Here is an 18,619-nt window from a genome sequence, read left to right as displayed (position 1 = left end):
ACCTTGGGTGAGGAAAACCAACTCAAACAAATTCTGATGTGTATTGACGCACTCAAACTCAAACTTAAAATACATATATGCATGCACTGATCTTCAAAGCATTACATGAGCCTAAATAATAACCAAGTGTATGTGTGTGTGTGTTTGGCAGTTTGCGCCTATTTCAGAAATTCGACAACTTCCGGATTTTGGTGTGTGGAGGCGATGGCAGTGTAGGCTGGGTCCTCTCAGAGATTGACAAGCTCAATCTACACAAACAGGTAATACACAGCATTTTGGCTGCATTGTCATGTCAACAACAACAACAACAACCTATTTAAGAAATAAGCCATACAAGTCACAAACGTATTATCCACAACAGTTTGTACATCCAAAGGCATAAATTGCTAGAAGAGCTACAAGTTGATACAAATTCTTTGTCTTTGGTCAGTGTGCCAGTTCAGCTCTTTGCCTTTGCTCCTGGCCAGCTTACATAAAGGCATACACACATTATGCACACACAGTCAGGCAGGGACAGGCACACACAGGCCTCATTCTGAATGCAGCAGGCATGTAAACCTGATGCCAAATAAACCCTCAGCATGTGTTTCAGTGCCAGCTGGGGGTGTTGCCCTTGGGTACGGGCAACGATCTGGCACGGGTGCTGGGCTGGGGCCCGTCATGTGACGACGACACCCAGCTGCCCCAGACCCTGGAGAAGCTGGAGAGAGCCAGCACCAAGATGCTGGACCGCTGGAGCATCATGACCTACGAGATTAAGATCCCACCCAAACACAGCTGCCCCACCACGCCTGAGGGAGCCGACGACTGCCAGGTACTCACAAGAGCTGACAGATATTCACATGCATCAGTAGACGCTATCAAAGCCAGCAGGGGTTCCAGACAGGCAGATGAGAGTGGGAGGTAGTTTTTTTAATCTTTCAAGTACTAATGAGAGAGATGAGAGAACAGTTCGCAGTCACCTTGCCTACCACAAGATACAGGGTTCATGTAATGTTTTCTTGGTACTAACAAACAACCATGCACACTCTTAACGTGTTTTTTGTGTTTTCTTTCTTAGTTTCATATTTCAACTTATGAAGATTCAGTAGCTGCTCACCTCACAAAGATCCTCAATTCTGAGCAGCACTCTGTGGTCATCTCCTCTGCCAAGTGAGTGACTCTAATGTAACAGCAAGAACACAAACATGAGACAAAAAGTGAATCTATTTTGAACATTTCTGTGGTTTTCACCTGAACTGTACAGATTTGTACTATAGCAACTCAATATTTTTCTGTCATTGTATGATCACAAATACACAGTATACTCCTGTTTGTAAAGATATATTGTTCTGGTGCATACTGTAGAGCACAAGCTTGTTCTAAGGTGCATAGCTCTTAGCTCTAGTTGAAATAGTGAAAAAATAATGACATACTAAGTAAAAATGAAAAAGTCAAATTGGAAAGGTCTCCATAGATTATCAGTTACCAGTGCTCCAGTTCATCTCATGTTTTCATTGTTACACATATATTTCAATACACATTTTTTTTCTTTCTGTTTCCTAGGATCTTGTGTGAAACAGTGAAGGATTTTGTTGCCAAAGTGGGGAAAGCCTATGAGAAAAGCACAGAGAACGTCGATGAGTGCGACACTATGTCTCTCAAAGTAAGCCACAAAAACAAGGGTGATGAAAAGCAACACCTTCATTTATTATATTTCTGCTAGTCGCTGTCCTCTGAATACTGCCACAGCCCTCCTGCCTAGCCTTTGTTTGTGTCTCTTCTCCCCTGTGCCCACCAGTGTGCCATCCTGAACGAGAAACTGGACTCCCTCCTCCAGACTCTCAACTCAGAGTGCCCGGCTGTACCGCCGCTTCCCCACTCTACTCCCCCTATTGTAGAGGAGGAGCAGGAGGAAGAGGAGGAAGAGGAGGAAGAGGCCAGCGAGGAAAGCCTTACAGAGCTGAAGGAGAAGCTGGAGGAGGAGGAGACGGAGAAGGGAGGAGTTGGTTCCCCACACCAGCTGTTCAAAAGCAGGGAGCAGTTGATGCTCAGGGCCAACAGTCTGAAGAAAGCTGTGCGACAGATTATAGAACAGGCAGAGAGAGGTACAAACACACTGTGTTATTATGCAGGGTAAACCCAGTTTGCCCAAGATTATATGTGTTATTTATTGTGTATTGTGTTCTTAATAGTAATAGTATAAAAAATAAGAATTAAAATAAATGATGAATGATATGCAGAAATCACTGCTTTTATCAGTGCACTTATTTATCAATACATCACTATTTATGAAATGCAATACACAGAAAGAAGAACTGTTAGACTATACTGTAGCATCTTGTATTGTCTTCATCCCCCCCTCTGTTTCCTCTATTCAGTGGTGGATGAACAGAACATCCATACAGAGGATACGGAGCTGCCATCTCCCCTGGAGTTCAGGAAGGACAGCGAGGAGGAGAACAGAGACAGTGAGAAGGATGAGGACACCAAGGAGCTGGAAGCAGTGACATGTGAGTTTAACACTGTGTGCTCTGGTCCCATTGAACATCTGTGACTTGCTTGCAAACCTTTTACTTGCGTTTTACCCTTTTGCCCCGACTCAATTACATTGTGGGTCATTTCCAATACACTTAACCTGTCAAGCCTTGCCTGTTTGATTGAGTCTTACACTTTGCCAGCTGGCATTGTTCTGTTACACCAACCACTCAATAGTAAGTTTGTTTAATTAGGGGTTGAGGAAAATATCTCTAGAATTTGGCCATGCCTCACCTAGTGGATGTGTTATAACCCATTCCTTCCCTCTTTACTCTGTTGAGAGAGAAAACATTACTATTCACATAATGTATGAAAACATGAAGATATGGAAATTATGTTTGTTTTTCTTTATGGTAAACAGAAGAATAATGTTGATGAAATCAAAGTGAAAGTTGTAAAAGCTTGTAAACTTTTCAAGGGAATGGATGCCAATAGGAAATCACACAGGATTTAAATGTTGCCACCTTGTGGATATTGAATTCCCTGCACCACAGTGAACCAGACTCATAGCTAATGGAAAAAAAAGTGCTGCTGACGCAAATCATGTTTCCTGTCATAAATAAACTCAAGGATTAGTGCTAAAAGTGCATGGAGAAGCCTGTTCTCCTGTGATATTCTACCTCCTGCACCACACTACAGTAAGCTGATTATCTCTATCTTCAGTCTCCTCTGAAGTCTGCAGCAATAGAGAACTTAAATAATAAATGATGGAGCCTGTCTGTGTCAGAGTGTGGTGGCAGGGCCCCTATAAAGTCTGTGCCTGTGTTTATATGTATCTGAATGTGTGTAATGTGTGCGGCCTTGCATGTGGAAGCACATGCATGTTGTGTATGTAAATGTCTGGTGTGCCTGTGTGTGAGTGTGTGAGCGTCTGTGTATCGGCCACAGGATGTGTTATTGTCTTAGGGGCAGAAGTTCTTCCTGTTTATCATGGGGCTGCTTCCTTCCTTCCACACATTTTCCAGTCGTTGGAAGACTAGGAGGTATCAGTCAAACCCTCTGCCTTGTATCCTCTCCTTGTTTCCTCTGATTGCCTCCTTACTCCTTCCTGACCTGGACACAAATCAAAAAACACATTGAGTAAGTAGGGGATGTGAACAGAAGGGATTGTTATCAGTGGTTTGGTCCAACTTGGCCTTATAAATAAATGCCAGCCTCCCAGTCTGCCCATCTCGCCTGTATTTGTTTCCTCATAGATGATTCACATGATGTCATGATGAACAAAGCCACTATGGTCACTCCCCCTCACGTAACATTCAGAAGCTGTCACCATGCATTCATATGGAAAAAAGTTTAACTGCTGGAAGCTACAGAGAGGAGGAGCAACATGGAGTAATTCTTTTTCAGAAGTTGTGTTCAAGCACATATATTTCTAATGACATGTAATACATTTAAAATAGTTTATAAACCTGTCCACAGACAATATGAATATAATTATTTGATTAGACTTAAAAAATCTTGCTAAAAAAAACCTAAAAAGTATTTTCTTCACAAATGTAAATGAAATAGTTAACTAATCTCCAGAAATCTATTGATATCTTTTCAGTGTAATATTTGTTCCACAGTTACATACAAATAAGTATATATAAGTTTTACTTCTTCAAGTTATTTGTTTGTTTCCCAAGCAGTATGGCAGCTCTGCCCATTCACAGCAGCAGTAGTCCCTGACAATTATGAGTACACAAAAGACCTAAAAAGTAATATGAGGTTTCTTTCTTCTCTGTGTGTCCAGCTGTAAGGAGTCCCTGTTCACCTACGGAAAGGAGGGTGAGCCGCAGCACCCAGTCCTACGGCTCCTTCACCATCACCCCCTTCACCACCAGCAAGGAGAACCTCCCCGTACTTAACACGCGTATCATCTGCCCTGGTAAACACACAGCAGAGACATTACTTGAACTTATCACATTGCAAAACAAACAAGGACAGAACCATCCAGACATTTCAACTATGCCAGCTGTGACAGATGTGTGTATATTGTGTGTGTGTGTGTGCAGGCTTGCGGGCAGGTCTGGCAGCCTCTATAGCTGGCAGCTCCATCATTAGCAAGATGCTGCTGGCTAACATCGACCCCTTTGGTGCCACTTCCTTCATCGACCCCGACCTCGACTCGCTGTAAGAGCCTGCTATCATCTTTGTTGCTCTCTGTTTGTCCTTGATATGCTGTACGTGTGTGTGTGTTTGAGCTTATTGACCAACTGTTTGTCTGACTGTTGCTCTGCCTAGAGAGGGCTACATGGAAAAGTGTGTGATGAACAACTACTTCGGCATTGGCCTTGATGCCAAGATCTCCCTGGAGTTCAACAACAAGCGAGAGGAGCATCCAGAGAAATGCAGGTGAGATACACTTCTTTTATTGCCACCTCTGCAGTCATCAAATCAAGGCTACACTTTCTTAAAAATGACGGAAAACAGCTCCATTTTTTTCCACTTTGGTAATTACGTAGAAATAACTGATATTTAGTTGGGTGATGTCCACATTCATCAGAAAAGCTGATATTGCTTATTTTCTGGCATTCTAACTCTTAAAAAAGAAATACAATCATTGCAGACTACAGTGTTCAATAAAGTGAGAAACACTAGTGTCTGCAGGTTTTTGTCTGCACTCAAACCATCCAATACTTGTTTCTGACTGCACTCCTCCCAGATGTTCTCATACCCATTTCCAGTCTTTTCAATTAATGTCACAACCCTGTCCCTTTCGCCACACTTGTTTATCTCACGGTCTGCCCCTCCATACCCAGGAGTCGCACCAAGAACATGATGTGGTATGGTGTTTTGGGCACGAAGGAGCTCCTGCAGAGAACCTACAAGAACCTGGAGCAGAAGGTCCAGCTAGAGGTGAGAAAGGAAGGAACAGCAGGGCATAAGCTGTGCTGTATATATAACTCACAAACCAAACTGCATCTCTCTGCGGTCGCAAATTTCATTATTAGATATTTGAAATTCTTATTATTCTTATTAAATAACACATCAATCCCATCAATCTATAGAGCCTGGTAAACAATCACCAAACAGCGATTTAGAAAAGGAAGCTACACCCTTGAACCTCTTGAAACAGTATTTAAACTAAGTGTTGTAGATGTAAAGTGAAGCACCATGTTTGACCTCAAATTCATTCATAAACTGATTTGGACTGCTCGAAAGAGAGAATGTTCCAAGATGCGTCTCCATTTTGAAAGCCATAAATAACCTCATGTTTGTATGCTTCCGTCAAGCAGTCTAGTTTACAACCATTTGTGTCCAGATTCATATAATAGTTTTAGTTAATACTTAAAAGGAATTTAATAAAAGGTATTTAGTGTATTTTCCTTGTATGTGCTCACACGTTTGGTTGTAGCTATGACAGTAGACGATGCTTCAGATATTCATTTTGCTGCAAAGAAGCTACAAAACCTTTGGATATAAAATGTCATCACTTCATTTATCCTTTTAAAAAATGTGTGCGAAACTTTGTCATAATTATTACATGAATTCTTGAGTTATGTTGTGTGAGATCACCATGACTTTGACCTTTGACCACTAAAGTCTAATATATTCATTTTTGAGTCCAAGTGGACATTTTAAAAGTATATATATAAATATTACGTTCACGAGAATGGGACGGATGGACAGACGGCTAGACACAACGGAAAACATACAGACGGAAACCTGAAAATATAATGCCTCCAGCCATGGCTGTTGCTGACGCAGAGGCATAAAAAGCACTTACATCCCAGCAGATGGTCTGTTCTTGTGGTCAGGTGTATGAAGGCCATCTGCCAATTGTTCAATTTTCACTTAGCTTGAAACCACAGTGCGAGGACTGAAAGTGTCTGCTGGCTTTTGGAGGAAGTTTAATTATAAGCCTTGTACAAATTGCACTGCAATATCATATAGGACCAGACCTTTCAACACTGTGCTGAACAGGATTTTTTTTAACAAGTTTTATTTTTAGGCAGGTATAATGACATGAAATAATATAGAAAAATTACATGTTGGTTTTTAGTAAAGGTAGAGTAAATTAAAGTTGATAAATTCAGTCAAATATAAAGAATTGTGTAGTTTAAGCAAGGTAAAACACCTGGTTTGTCATTACTAATTAAGGGTGTGGAAGATTGTCATATGCAGTGTGTCTTTGTACTTGATTATTTGATTGTGTTAAATCAGAAATTAACTGTTTTATAGCTTTATGGTTCTTTATTTGTTGCTGTGAAATCTATTATGGCTGTGAGATTGTCTTTAAAGCCAGTTCAAATGGATTAGATCTGATGTTTATGAAACCCGCAGACACCCTATAGACACATATGCTCTTCCATTTCCGTGCTGGTCCAGCTGAGCTTAGCTTGTGTTTTTATGTGTATTTCCCAGTGTGATGGCCAGTACATCCCCCTGCCCAGCCTTCAGGGGATTGCCGTGTTAAACATACCAAGCTACGCAGGCGGGACCAACTTCTGGGGAGGCACCAAGGAGGACGATGTGAGTACACGCACAGTACACAAGATGTTAACACTGAACACTGTGTAATGTTCCATCCTGCTGGACATGCCCTCGGTAAAAACGAGCAACTCAGGTCACCTTTGGAGAGGAAAAGGGGTGTTTTCCTCCTCGGGCCCAATGTCAGAACTTGGCCAGACTCCTGGAACAGGGCTCCACCTCTCTTTTTCTATGTCTCACCTTTTCTCTCCCTTTTTCCCCCCTCTGCTGTTAACTATGGAAAGACAGCCTGAATCCTGGTTTAACATGACCCTGATAGCCTGGAGGTGCAGGGGGAGGGACGGTTAGAGAGATATTTGTGCTTGTTTGTTTAAGGCTCAGAGCACAAAGACTGCTGAGGGATTAGAGTGTCAGTTTGCACACACATACATAAATACACACGAACACACACCCCCTTTAGTGAGCCCCTGCAGAGGTTATCCTTGGACACACACACGCATACAGTATGTGCATTTGACATTATGTAACTGTTTTGCTGGAGAGGAGGAAACAGAAACAGGGAGAGGAGATTTAGTTAAACTTAGTCATCAGGAACTCACACAGAATCACAGTCATAGGTTTTCATTGTATGTGACAGATCTGTGGTGTAATCATACATTTGATGGGTTTTGTTTGAAAAAACATACTTAAAATATGCATTATTTATACCAAAAACTGACAATAAAGTGATCTTGCTTGTGTGGCCAATCAACATGTTACTACCTCAACTTTATAACTAAAATGCAATGCAACACTCCTTACTGAATGAGTTTTGGTTTCCATCTAGTGGCCAAGGCCTCACATGACAACGCCTCCGATCATGTTCTTTGACAATTTCATCTCAGAGTCGTCTGTCAGCTATCCAGAATCTGACTCCTCATGGATTTGACCTTTTCACGGGCAGTTTGCTGACAGAGATCAATGTCAGACCTGTCGGGAGCGTCTCCTTTCTGAAACAAATCATTTCTCAATATCGCTCGAGCTAAACTGAGCTGACAGGGCAACATGTTTCCTTTTAAGGGAGGTTTTCACAAATTGAGACATGGGTTCAAAAATTCTCCTTTTCACAATTACATTAAAAGATAAGGTCATGGTTATTCTGTTTTCTCTAAAGCTATATCTTATTCTTATGTACCATATACATTAAGTGTTGCCCATAAGCTATTAAAACACATGAATGAGCTGCAGTATTGCACTGGGTTATAAGTGCCTACTATAAATCATAATGAACATGTGCCCTTTAGTGTATTTTGACTCAATCACACACACCATCCTACCGCCATGAATACTCATCAGAGCACCAAATGTGTGTTAATCTGCAGCTGACAAGTGACAATTTATTCTCTGTTTGAGCAATGTAGGATTTAGGTTTTAGTACCTTTGAGACAGACTAATGCATTGTTGGCTTGAGTCTTTTCATGGCTTTTGTTGACAGTAAGTTGACATTATCCCTACAGATCTTCTGCGCCCCATCATTTGATGATAAGATCCTGGAAGTCGTGGCTGTGTTTGGAAGCATGCAGATGGCCGTGTCCCGGGTCATTAAACTGCAACACCACCGCATAGCACAGGTGAGAACACACACTACAAACAATACAGTATGAAGTTAAAAAATACACATACTGTACATGTAAAAATACGTCCATCTAATCTACGCCTCTCTGCCCGTATCAGTGTCGAAGTGTGAAGATCACTATCCTGGGTGACGAGGGCGTTCCCATTCAGGTGGATGGTGAGGCCTGGATCCAACCGCCTGGGGTCATCAAGATCCAACACAAGAACAGAGCTCAGATGCTTACAAGAGATCGGGTAAGATACATAAAAGGAAGGGGGCGGGGGATGAAATGGGGGCTTAGTGAAGAGCAGTAGGTGTCTGGAAAGTCTGGAGAATAAACAGGGACATGTGAGAGCAGTTAAGCTTTGGGTATGAGTTATGATTGTAGATGGATAAAGCTTGACAAGAATTGCTTTACGTGATGTATAGTTATCCCTTATTATTCTTTGATTTTCCCTGTAGGCGTTTGAGAACACATTGAAGTCATGGGAGGATAAGTTAAAGTATGATAAGCCTCCTTTGCGGCCTCACCTCTACCCACAGCAGTCTGTGGATCTGGCGACAGAGGAGGAGGCCACCCTGGTGCAGATGTGCGCACGTGCTGCAGAGGAGCTTATTACAAGGTAAACCTCTATGAATACCAGTCCACCACTCTCCAGGTGCACAGGCTGTACAAATACAGTATATGAGTCAAGGGAATGACTGTATTTTTTTTCCTTGAAATGTGCCCACTGAGATATACTCTGTCTAATCACAGGATATGTGAGGCCGCAAAGACCAATGGGCTCCTAGAGCAGGAGTTGGCTCATGCTGTCAATGCCGCATCTCATGCCATCAACAAAACGCACCCGAAATTCCCAGAGGTGAGCTATTGCCACAAGTCACGTCTCACACTGACTAACATCAGGGGTGTGTTGCTTTGTCATTTGCTCGGCTCATGTTTTCTAAAGAAAGACCCACACACTTAATTCCTGAGTACACAGGAGCTGCTGTTTTAGTTTAAACAAATTGTTTTGTATCTTGTGAAATACTAAAAATTACAGTAGAAATCACTGACTGTGGTTTACGTTAAACCTGATGTAGGCATGGCTAACATGTATCTACATCAAAACCGTAATATTTCTCAAAACTATGACGTTAAATAAATAATTGTCAGAGGCATACAGTCTGCGATTACCCAACAAACAAAAAATACCACGTCAAAGCCGCCATGTAGCCTACTAGCTGAAGCTCTACCGTAAATATAGACCTACAGATGTGAAAATTGCATACATAAAACTGTCAGAAAAGTAGGAAGGTAATTCTTATGTGAACTTATTCAAACATTCAATCACTCACAGCTATAAGCAACAGTAACAACAAAACAGGTTCAAATGCATATGTTAACATATTGTAAGGAAACTTAATTTACAACAAAAGTTATTATATGTGTGGTGTCATTCTGTTATCCTTAGAATCACCTTTGTTTGATGTTAACATGTCACAACAAGCTACATTTTAGCTACAGTTCAACTTGTTTTGATAGTAAAGTCAGTCCATGAAAACAACGCTAGTTTAACTGAACTAGCGTAAACTGAAGCTAAGCTAGTGAAATGCTAATTAACAAAAAAAAGGCCTCCTGAGTTCTTACACATTTTTTATGAATATGATTTGTAAGATTTCTGTAAATGACTCTCTCTTAAATGTGTCTCATCTCCAGAGTCTGACTAGGAACACAGCTATAGAGGTGGCCAGCACTGTCAAGGCTCTGTACAATGAGACTGAGTCTCTTCTCGTGGGTCGAGTCTCTCTGGTGAGTTATCATGGCTTTAATCATTACAGAAATGCCTGTTGTAATCCCTTTTACTCTTTAGTAATCATTGTTTGTTTGTGGTCTTAAAGGATAATTATCAATCTCATTTATCATGTTGCATTATGATTTTGGTTTGTGTGTTCCCCATTGTAGCAACTGGACCCACCGGAGGAGGAGCGGCTGTCCAGTGCTCTGCAGAGTGTTGAGTTGGAACTGGGCAAACTGGGAGAGATCCCCTGGCTCTACCATATACTGCAACCCAACGATGAGGAGGTAAGCATCTTGCACAACCTGTGGCACACACAATGGATATTATTACACACATACTGTATAGACACACCGCTTTGTGTGATAAGTAGATAACGTTAACATCATGTTTTATTTATTAAAGGCTGTCTGCGCACATATACTGTACGATTTGTTGAAACATGGCTCCATGTAACGGGAGAGATGAGTAGCTAAATGAAAGGCTATAGGTTGACTGTGCTTATGTACCAGGACCACTCTCTGGGTTACGGCAAGAGGAACAGTCGCGGCGGCATGTTTCGCATAGTGCCCAAGTTCAAGAAGGAGAAGGCCGCCAAGAAGACGAGCCCTCAGTCAGGTAGGGTTGTGCCCACTTTTTCCCTCAGTAGTGAAAACAGTGGACAGATGGGGAATAAGTCTTTTCCATCTGCCGCGGGGATGTAACAGGGAATCATTCACACTGCCGGCTCTGTCCGAAATGTAGTTACGATATAAGATTGTAACCTTTCCATCTCCAAAGTGAAAACATGAACTAAAAGCTCAACATTACTGTGACAAGTAGATGCTAAAAGAGATTAGATTAGAAAGTTTAGACAGTATGAGTGTTTTTCTCTCCTTTAGCTTACAGTTTATTTTAGATTTAAACAACAGACTGCTAACTTTTGTCTTTCCAGGAAAAAGAAGGTACATTAGATAATATACTCAGAACGCTTCCAACACAGGCAGCCAGGGTGATTAGTGTGAAGTGCTGTCATCCTTTGTTCATTCATTGATAATGCATATCTGACCACAGTGTTTAATCTCGGCGCACCATCTCCTGTAACATTGTCAGACTAACAATGGACTGTTAAAGAAAAAGGATCGATGCAACCAGATATATCATCGTTTTTATTCCATGCATCCTAAACATGAAAACATGATGCTTACATTGCCTACAACGCAACTCCACTGCTGGCAGATCGATCTGAGATTTAGGTGTGTTATGTCAGTTGCTGCCAATGTCACCTTTATTTTTATTTTATTTTTTTTTCTCAACTTTGTAGTCTTCTGCCCCAACTGATGCTGCCCCAAGTGACATAAATTGAGTGAATTTTTCTGGATTTATACCGTTTCCTCTAGAGCAAGAGAGGGCTTTTTACAACTTTTTTCACATAATCTGTGGTGTTCTCCTTTTAAAGCATAAAAATAGATAAAGGTGCACATTTGTGAGTACATGAACACACAGTCTCTCTCAGACACATACGTGCAGAATATACAAACTCGGTTCTGCCGCGGTTACCTATCACCATGCCTCTCACTACCATCATGTCACAATATGCATAAAGGTATTACTTCATCATAAACTCATGGTAGAAACCCGAAGAATGGGTGTGTGATTGAGGTGTGCCGTTCCTCAGTCTGACCCTAAGCATCAACTGGCACCCCCCCTCCCCTCCATTCATGCTCTCATCCAGCTGTCAACATGGCATCAGAAGGCACAACGTCAGGAGGAGAACAAGGCTGCACCAAGGAGAAGGTTGCAGGCACCGAATATTTCATTTAAACACAAACAAGCCAGAAATCAAATCAGCGTTTTTGGGGGCTTTTGGGGAAGTAAAAAAAAAATCTATATCAGATTTCTAATATGATATTGCTGCATAATACTATTAATAGCATTAATAAGAAAGTGTAATACTTTCCTCTCAATGAGGGCTGGTTCCTGATTACCTGGGCTGTATTTCCTGCAGACTGCATAGGCTTCCGCCTCCCTTTACTTTCTTCTTCTTCTGTGTTTTCTGATCTAGTTAACAAAATGCATGCCCCCAGCCTTCCTGGAACGCCATTGGCCACTGCCTTGTTCCGTCCAATCTTTGGCCTTTGTCAAACTCCTCCCTCCTCTGCTAGCTGCCACCATCCGCCCTCCTTCTTCCCTTTCCTCTCTGATGCTCATTCCCTTCCTTTTACATCTTTTCCTTCAATGGTTTACCACAATTTGTGCTCAGTTGTGAGGTTGAGTGCGTGTTGACATATTCACATCTGTGCGCTGTGAGAGAGAGAGAGAGAGAGAGAGAGAGAGAGAGAGAGAGAGAGAGAGAGAGAGAGAGAGAGAGGACAAGCAGGCGATTGAAGTGTGAGAGTGACAGTTTGTGGTGTATGTGTATACCTGTGAGGCCCTCTGAGCCTCTCTTTGCTCTGCTCTGTGTGTGCGCGTGTGTGTTTGTGTGTAGTCGAGAGATGGGGCACAGAGGAGGTGGGCGTCTGGCTGGAACAGCTGAGTCTAGGGGAGTACAGAGACACCTTCATCCGACACGACATCCGAGGCTCGGAGCTGCTGCACCTGGAGAGGAGGGACCTGAAGGTACACACACTCGCACCTGTTACCACACCCCAACCTCAATGAATCTGTGTGAGCCGTCTCCTCTGACCCACAACTGACTCTTTCTCTATTCTATATTTCTTATGTTCTTCAACCTGTTAGATGTCTCCCTGTTTTGCCTCCTCTCGTGCTGCACTGCATTGCTCTGCTTGGCTTTTACTCTCTGATCGTTGCTTGGTGAAAACGACTAGCTGTAACCTACTAACACTGTATCTGCTGAGAGGGAAAGCCTTACAGGGAAGTGATGAGCTGGGATGGAATTGAGCAAACTGAGCTGTGCTGGTTTTAGAGGAAGTGAAAAGTCAGGCAGTGAGTTTAAGTGTCATATTTAAACTGGCTCGGCTCAATTTGTATGAATCTGATATTACTGTTCACAGCAGAATAATGGGTTGGTGTCATGTGTCTTTACACAAATATACAAAAATGCACAGATCATGCTTCCACACCTGTTTATTTGAATTTGCCCTGATGTGTGGGATGTTTGCACAATGCTTTCATTCTCAAACGTTTAGGCCACTCTTTCTGATGTGCAAAAGGAAAAAAGAGACACAATCATGAGCATGTGTACAACTGAAGAGAGCATGAACACCCATAAAGGCCTGAAAGGGGAAAAAAATATCAACATCCAAGAAATCCATCATTCGACGAAAAAGCAGCATTGTTATGAAATTCAGAAATTAAAGCCTGATTGATAAAATGATTATTTGAGAGTTCAAAAATCCTATATTGGTCCCAAAAAAAAGTTTGTACTTAACAGAACAGTCTTCAGTTGAAAAATAGACTTCAGTGCTCTCTGGTGGACAATCTGTGGTAATGGAGACACGGTCTGTGTTGCAGTTTCTTGTTGGTCAACATGCAATTAATGCTGATACGAAATAAAAAGCTAATATTAGCCGATACCCTTAGACTTGGTTATTTAAAAAAAATATTTTTCTTATATAAATCAGTGCACAGCAGACAGGTTGCTTATGTATAATGATAATTTAGCCATCAGTCAGTCCTTATCTGTTTGGAAAGCTGTTAACAACATACAGTAATCCAAATGCACATATTAATATTTATTCTCTATCTTATTTCAGTGTCTTATACTTTGTTACTCAGTAATCTCATTTGTCTGATATCAGTGTTGGTTTTATTTTATTGGATACAAATTCAGCTGAAACAATTAGTCGATTGATTAGTTGATTGACTCAAAATGAAATCAATTTTGATAAAATGAATAAATAAAATAAAACTGTGAACCTATACTTCAATTGACAATGAAAATAATCATAAGTTTCAGTCGTAGATGAAACTGTTCACAAAAGTTGTGGCATTGAGCTGACTGTCATATAGAGGTTTTCTGACCTGCTGTGACATGTCAGAATGTCTTGTGTGAAAAAGACCTGTCCTTATAGCAATAATGCCTGCGAGGCAGAGTATGGACTAATGTGTGACGTACTGTATCTCTCAATAACAATAGTAAGCAAGCCTCCTCTTGCAGCTTTCAGTCCTTTTACAGTTATCTGAATGCTGCAGGTATCTCTTTCATCCCTGTTTCCCATAGTGCTGACAGATGTTATCAAGCTGCAATTACACATGTCAGATCAAATTAAATATAATGCAACCGGCACCACATTGCTTCATCACACTAGTGGTTGTTATGATTCACTTTATCACGCAAGTCTGTCGTGAGTGTAGCTCAGCACCTCCGAAATAATGTGGTGGGGCAGAATCATGATCGTTCATATAACTATATTTGTTACATTTTGTTATTATTTGAGTGGAAACAAGAATTTGTTATAGAAAACTAAAAGAAAATGTGTGCATTCTAAACAAAAAAGGATAAAAAGGAAAGGAAAGGATTAAACAAGCGTTTCATTACCAGTTTATCAGGTAGTCATTGTGGCATGTAAACATCAAATCTAACTTCATGAAATGTTAAAGATCCCCTCCAGACATAAAGTTTTCCTGCTTGACAGGAGATGTCTACTTCATTGTAAAATTCATTGTCAGTGTTTGTGCACTGGAGTCTTCAAGTTTCCAAATCACACTTGATGTAATACTCGACCACGATCACCTCAAAACAAGTTGTGATGTTGTAGGTACGTGTTTTCAGCTCAGATTTTCAATGACCACAGAGAAACTTCCGCTCTCATTACATGAATGTGAAAAGAGCTTCCAGTTTCAAACTCTGCACATACATCATTCTGCACAGTGAAGCTTAAACATACAACTGAAGGAAAAGAAAACATTTTTGAGTGGAAAGGGACTTTAATCCTCTGATGCACAACATATTTAATACCTTCTAATGCTCATTGCCGTATTAATTTTCAATAGTATTTGACACATAGTGGAATGTTTCATTGTAATATCCTTGAAGCAAAATTATTTACTCATCCAGAATTTTGAGAAATAATGAATTCACTTTTTTTTTTAAATTAAAAGTCATTATATTAATCTTGTGTCTTGCTATGTAGAGAAAAATGATTGTTTACATATCTAACTTAAATTTGCAGACATGGGTCAAAAAAATGACCCGAAAGGATGAAAGTTAACAGTAGGACTCTAAACTTAACAGTGCAACCTCCACTTGTATTCCTTTGTAGTTCTCTTATCAAGTACAGCCATATCAACTAACTATGGTGTGTTTGTCACTGTGATCCTCACACATGGGTCTGTTGCACTGATAGCAACAACTGCTGACTTTTCAAACCTTGTAGCTATTATGCTGATAGTCATCATGTGAAGCTGATCCCTCAGGCACACTCAATGCATTTCGACGCTGTGGGGCATATTCAATATCATCCCCTTTAAACACAGGGCTTTCCCTGTCATGAAGCACAGGTTGGGAATCCTGTGGAGAGTTTTCTTTAGAGGAAATGTATTTTTGGCTGAGATTTAAAAAGTCTTAAACATGAATGCAGCTGCTCAAAAATGCTGGCAAGAACAGGTGATGTCTTTTTTAAGTTTAATTCACTCTTCAGGAGGCTCATTGCTGGTATCAAAATTGCAATGTGCCACTGGATTGAGATCTCCACACCCTCAACTACGCTTCATCTCCCCCTGTGGAGCATGGCAAATCAACAAGATAACAAAAGCGGCGCAGTCGAGGAAATAACTTCAGTCCACCACAGTAAAATAGCAGGTCGCCGGTGTGCTACTACGCTTTGCGCCCTGCACTGGTACAAGTATAAGGCCCAGAGACTTCAGGCTCAATCTTTGTTCTGAACTTGCTCCTCATCTTGTACTTGTTCTGCAAGCTGCAAAGTCTATAATCATGTCGTACTTAAATCTGGCATGATTGGGACCAGCCATGTCACACTGTCAGTAAAGAACAAAACACAATACAGTATTTTCAAGTGGACTCAAGTTCATAATTTCAGACTTTACCAGTTAAAGCTCCGTAGGTCAGCAGCTAACTAGCTAAAACACAACAGGTCAAGCTATCTCAATAATAATTTTAAACATAATTATTCTACTCTCACATTTACTGTGAAGAACAATGTATACGCACAGAACAGTATATTCTGAGGAGAAAAACACAATAACACTTCCATGTGTCCCACAGTTGTGATAAGACAGTCAGGTCAATTTTGAACCATGTTGTGCATTGATGAGGTAGTCATGCAAAAAAAAGTTTTTATGCAAAAATTAAATAAAACAACATTAAAAAGTATTTATGATGTTAAAAAAACAACCTAATTGAGGAATTCAGTAAATACTGATTAATAATATGCATAACATGCAAAGATATAAAACCAAATAATTAACTTGGGTCACTTTTGATCCATGTTGTGCATCAGAGAGTTGAAGGAGACGTGTTTTTTTGTGATTTTTCTGTATTTATATCCTGTAATAATATTGAATATCTGTGCTAAATATGGTCAAATTTCAAAACTAGTGGTGAACACATATTGAAGTGCCACCTGCAAGTTGCTTCATTTGTGACTTTTTTTTTTTTTTCCTACCTTGCTGACAAGCCGATGTCAGCTCATCACGCATGCCCATTAACAACGGACTGTTCCATATCCTCGGTTGCTATGGTTGTTGCTAAGGTTTTTTATATGGTGTTTGCAATGTCCACTCTCAATTGTCGGGTTGGATTTCGGCTTGAACATGAGCGAATGTGTTGATCAGAACGGTTGCACCTGTAAACACGCCCAACACTGATGTCACATTATACTGACACACCCTGGAGTACACTTCTACATTACTGCAGCAAGGTGAGAAGGTAAACCAAATTAAAATGTGTCATGACCTGGATGACAGACAATCTTAACATATAAGTGCTTTGCAACTTCTGGAGACACCTTCATTGACAAAATAGAGCCCCATGAACTATGAACGATTTGAAGTCGCAATTAAGACCAATTTTTAGTGGTAATGTTTAACTTGTAACAGAGTCGGTTTGTTTTTAACGTGTGTGTCTTCTTGTCCCTCTACAGGATCTGGGGATATCGAAAGTGGGTCATATGAAGAGAATTCTCCAGGGAACTAAGGATCTGGCCAAGGCCTCCATGGTTGACCTTTAACCCGGAAGCAGAAGCTTCTTGAGAGGGGAAATAAACATTCTCCTCAAGTCTGTGGAGAAGTTTGAGAGCGCCGTTGGCAGTGGAAGAGATATGTATTCAAGGATAGTTGGAGTGTATCTCTCGGCTGAAAAAGCCTTTGTGGTGTTGTGAACAACATACATTAGCGTGTTTGTTTGTGCTTTGGTGCCAAAATGACAGTCGAGAAAGCTGATGAAAGTGCAAAAGGAAGTCATGGATCTTCACAAAAAGCCATTTCTTAGTTAATATCCATTCATAGCACACAATCAGGTATGCAACTAACCATATGGTTGACAGTTGAATGGCTGTCTGACTTGTGATTACAAACTAGTAGCAAAACCAGGACTTCCATGAGTGTCCCATTAGGGATTTAGTCTCAGTTCAGTTCAGTAGTGTGTAAAAAATGAGATGTTTGCTGGATCTCTGCCTCACATTACAGAGCTGCAGATGCATTAAAGCAGCCTCTGGAATTCAGTAGCGCTGCTGTTCAGTGGAGATAGAAAAGATAAACTTGTAACATCACAGTCTAGGTGGCGATCTGGAAGGTGTGGTGTTTGAAAACAGTGGGATACTGTCGCATGCTATGCTTGCTCAACTTTAGATATGTTTAATTGCATGATTAGTGTCTTGATTTATTTTTGTGTGCAAAATAACACTTGAACAAGTTTTACATGAGTTAAGTATTATGATGCCATTTGTTACTACTGAAAGCATCCTTTTTTGGTTTAAATCAAACTCTTTTTCTAGCTTTAACTTATTTTGTTTGCATGATAATGATGTGTCAAAGATTTGTGTCAAGTGCCATATCTTTAGTCATTTAGCGTAAAATGTGCTTTATTGGTAGACATCATAAGAATTGTTTTAAAAATTGTTAATGAGGTATGACTATATGGAATTAATATCCGTACCAAAGTGAATGTCTAAGAAAACGTGATCGTCTGACAACTCTTTATTTAGTAAGCCAGTAGGTCTTAGGTCTGAATTCCATTCAACATGGGAGAAAGATTAGTTTTAGTCAGGAAGAAAGTAAAATTGTTGGTTTAAAGCCAACCAAATATACTGTAGGGTCGTCTTTTTTTAAGGAATACTTACAGTAAAAGGCACTTTTTACTTCTTGCTCTTTGCAAGTGCAAATCCTCATATCATTACATAGAATTAACGGTTCACCT

General features: G+C 40.6%; 1 protein-coding gene across 2 annotated transcripts in view; it reads left to right on the top strand.

Moving 5' to 3' along the window:
- Nucleotides 1-17,511, top strand: part of dgkh (diacylglycerol kinase, eta) — a 49,735-nt gene extending 32,224 nt beyond the window's left edge. For both annotated transcript variants that reach the window (XM_062431408.1, XM_062431407.1), the window contains 21 exons: nucleotides 1-7; nucleotides 152-260; nucleotides 593-814; nucleotides 1,061-1,152; nucleotides 1,546-1,645; nucleotides 1,781-2,087; nucleotides 2,361-2,492; nucleotides 4,250-4,384; nucleotides 4,512-4,629; nucleotides 4,741-4,851; nucleotides 5,259-5,355; nucleotides 6,865-6,972; nucleotides 8,427-8,540; nucleotides 8,644-8,778; nucleotides 8,987-9,147; nucleotides 9,282-9,387; nucleotides 10,224-10,316; nucleotides 10,470-10,589; nucleotides 10,815-10,920; nucleotides 12,770-12,900; nucleotides 17,346-17,511. The exon at nucleotides 1-7 is cut by the window's left edge and continues 156 nt beyond it. In XM_062431408.1, the coding sequence (XP_062287392.1) occupies nucleotides 1-7; nucleotides 152-260; nucleotides 593-814; nucleotides 1,061-1,152; nucleotides 1,546-1,645; nucleotides 1,781-2,087; nucleotides 2,361-2,492; nucleotides 4,250-4,384; nucleotides 4,512-4,629; nucleotides 4,741-4,851; nucleotides 5,259-5,355; nucleotides 6,865-6,972; nucleotides 8,427-8,540; nucleotides 8,644-8,778; nucleotides 8,987-9,147; nucleotides 9,282-9,387; nucleotides 10,224-10,316; nucleotides 10,470-10,589; nucleotides 10,815-10,920; nucleotides 12,770-12,900; nucleotides 17,346-17,432 (2,591 nt within the window). In that variant the 3' untranslated portion in view covers nucleotides 17,433-17,511. The remainder of the gene's footprint in view (nucleotides 8-151; nucleotides 261-592; nucleotides 815-1,060; nucleotides 1,153-1,545; nucleotides 1,646-1,780; nucleotides 2,088-2,360; nucleotides 2,493-4,249; nucleotides 4,385-4,511; nucleotides 4,630-4,740; nucleotides 4,852-5,258; nucleotides 5,356-6,864; nucleotides 6,973-8,426; nucleotides 8,541-8,643; nucleotides 8,779-8,986; nucleotides 9,148-9,281; nucleotides 9,388-10,223; nucleotides 10,317-10,469; nucleotides 10,590-10,814; nucleotides 10,921-12,769; nucleotides 12,901-17,345) is intronic.
- Nucleotides 17,512-18,619: the final 1,108 nt, after the last annotated feature.

The sequence above is a fragment of the Scomber scombrus genome, chromosome 13, assembly GCF_963691925.1.
Source record: "Scomber scombrus chromosome 13, fScoSco1.1, whole genome shotgun sequence".
NCBI classification, from domain to species: domain Eukaryota; kingdom Metazoa; phylum Chordata; class Actinopteri; order Scombriformes; family Scombridae; genus Scomber; species Scomber scombrus.
The sequence above is the reverse complement of the archived record's forward strand: the minus strand, read 5'-3'. Positions and strand labels throughout refer to the sequence as shown.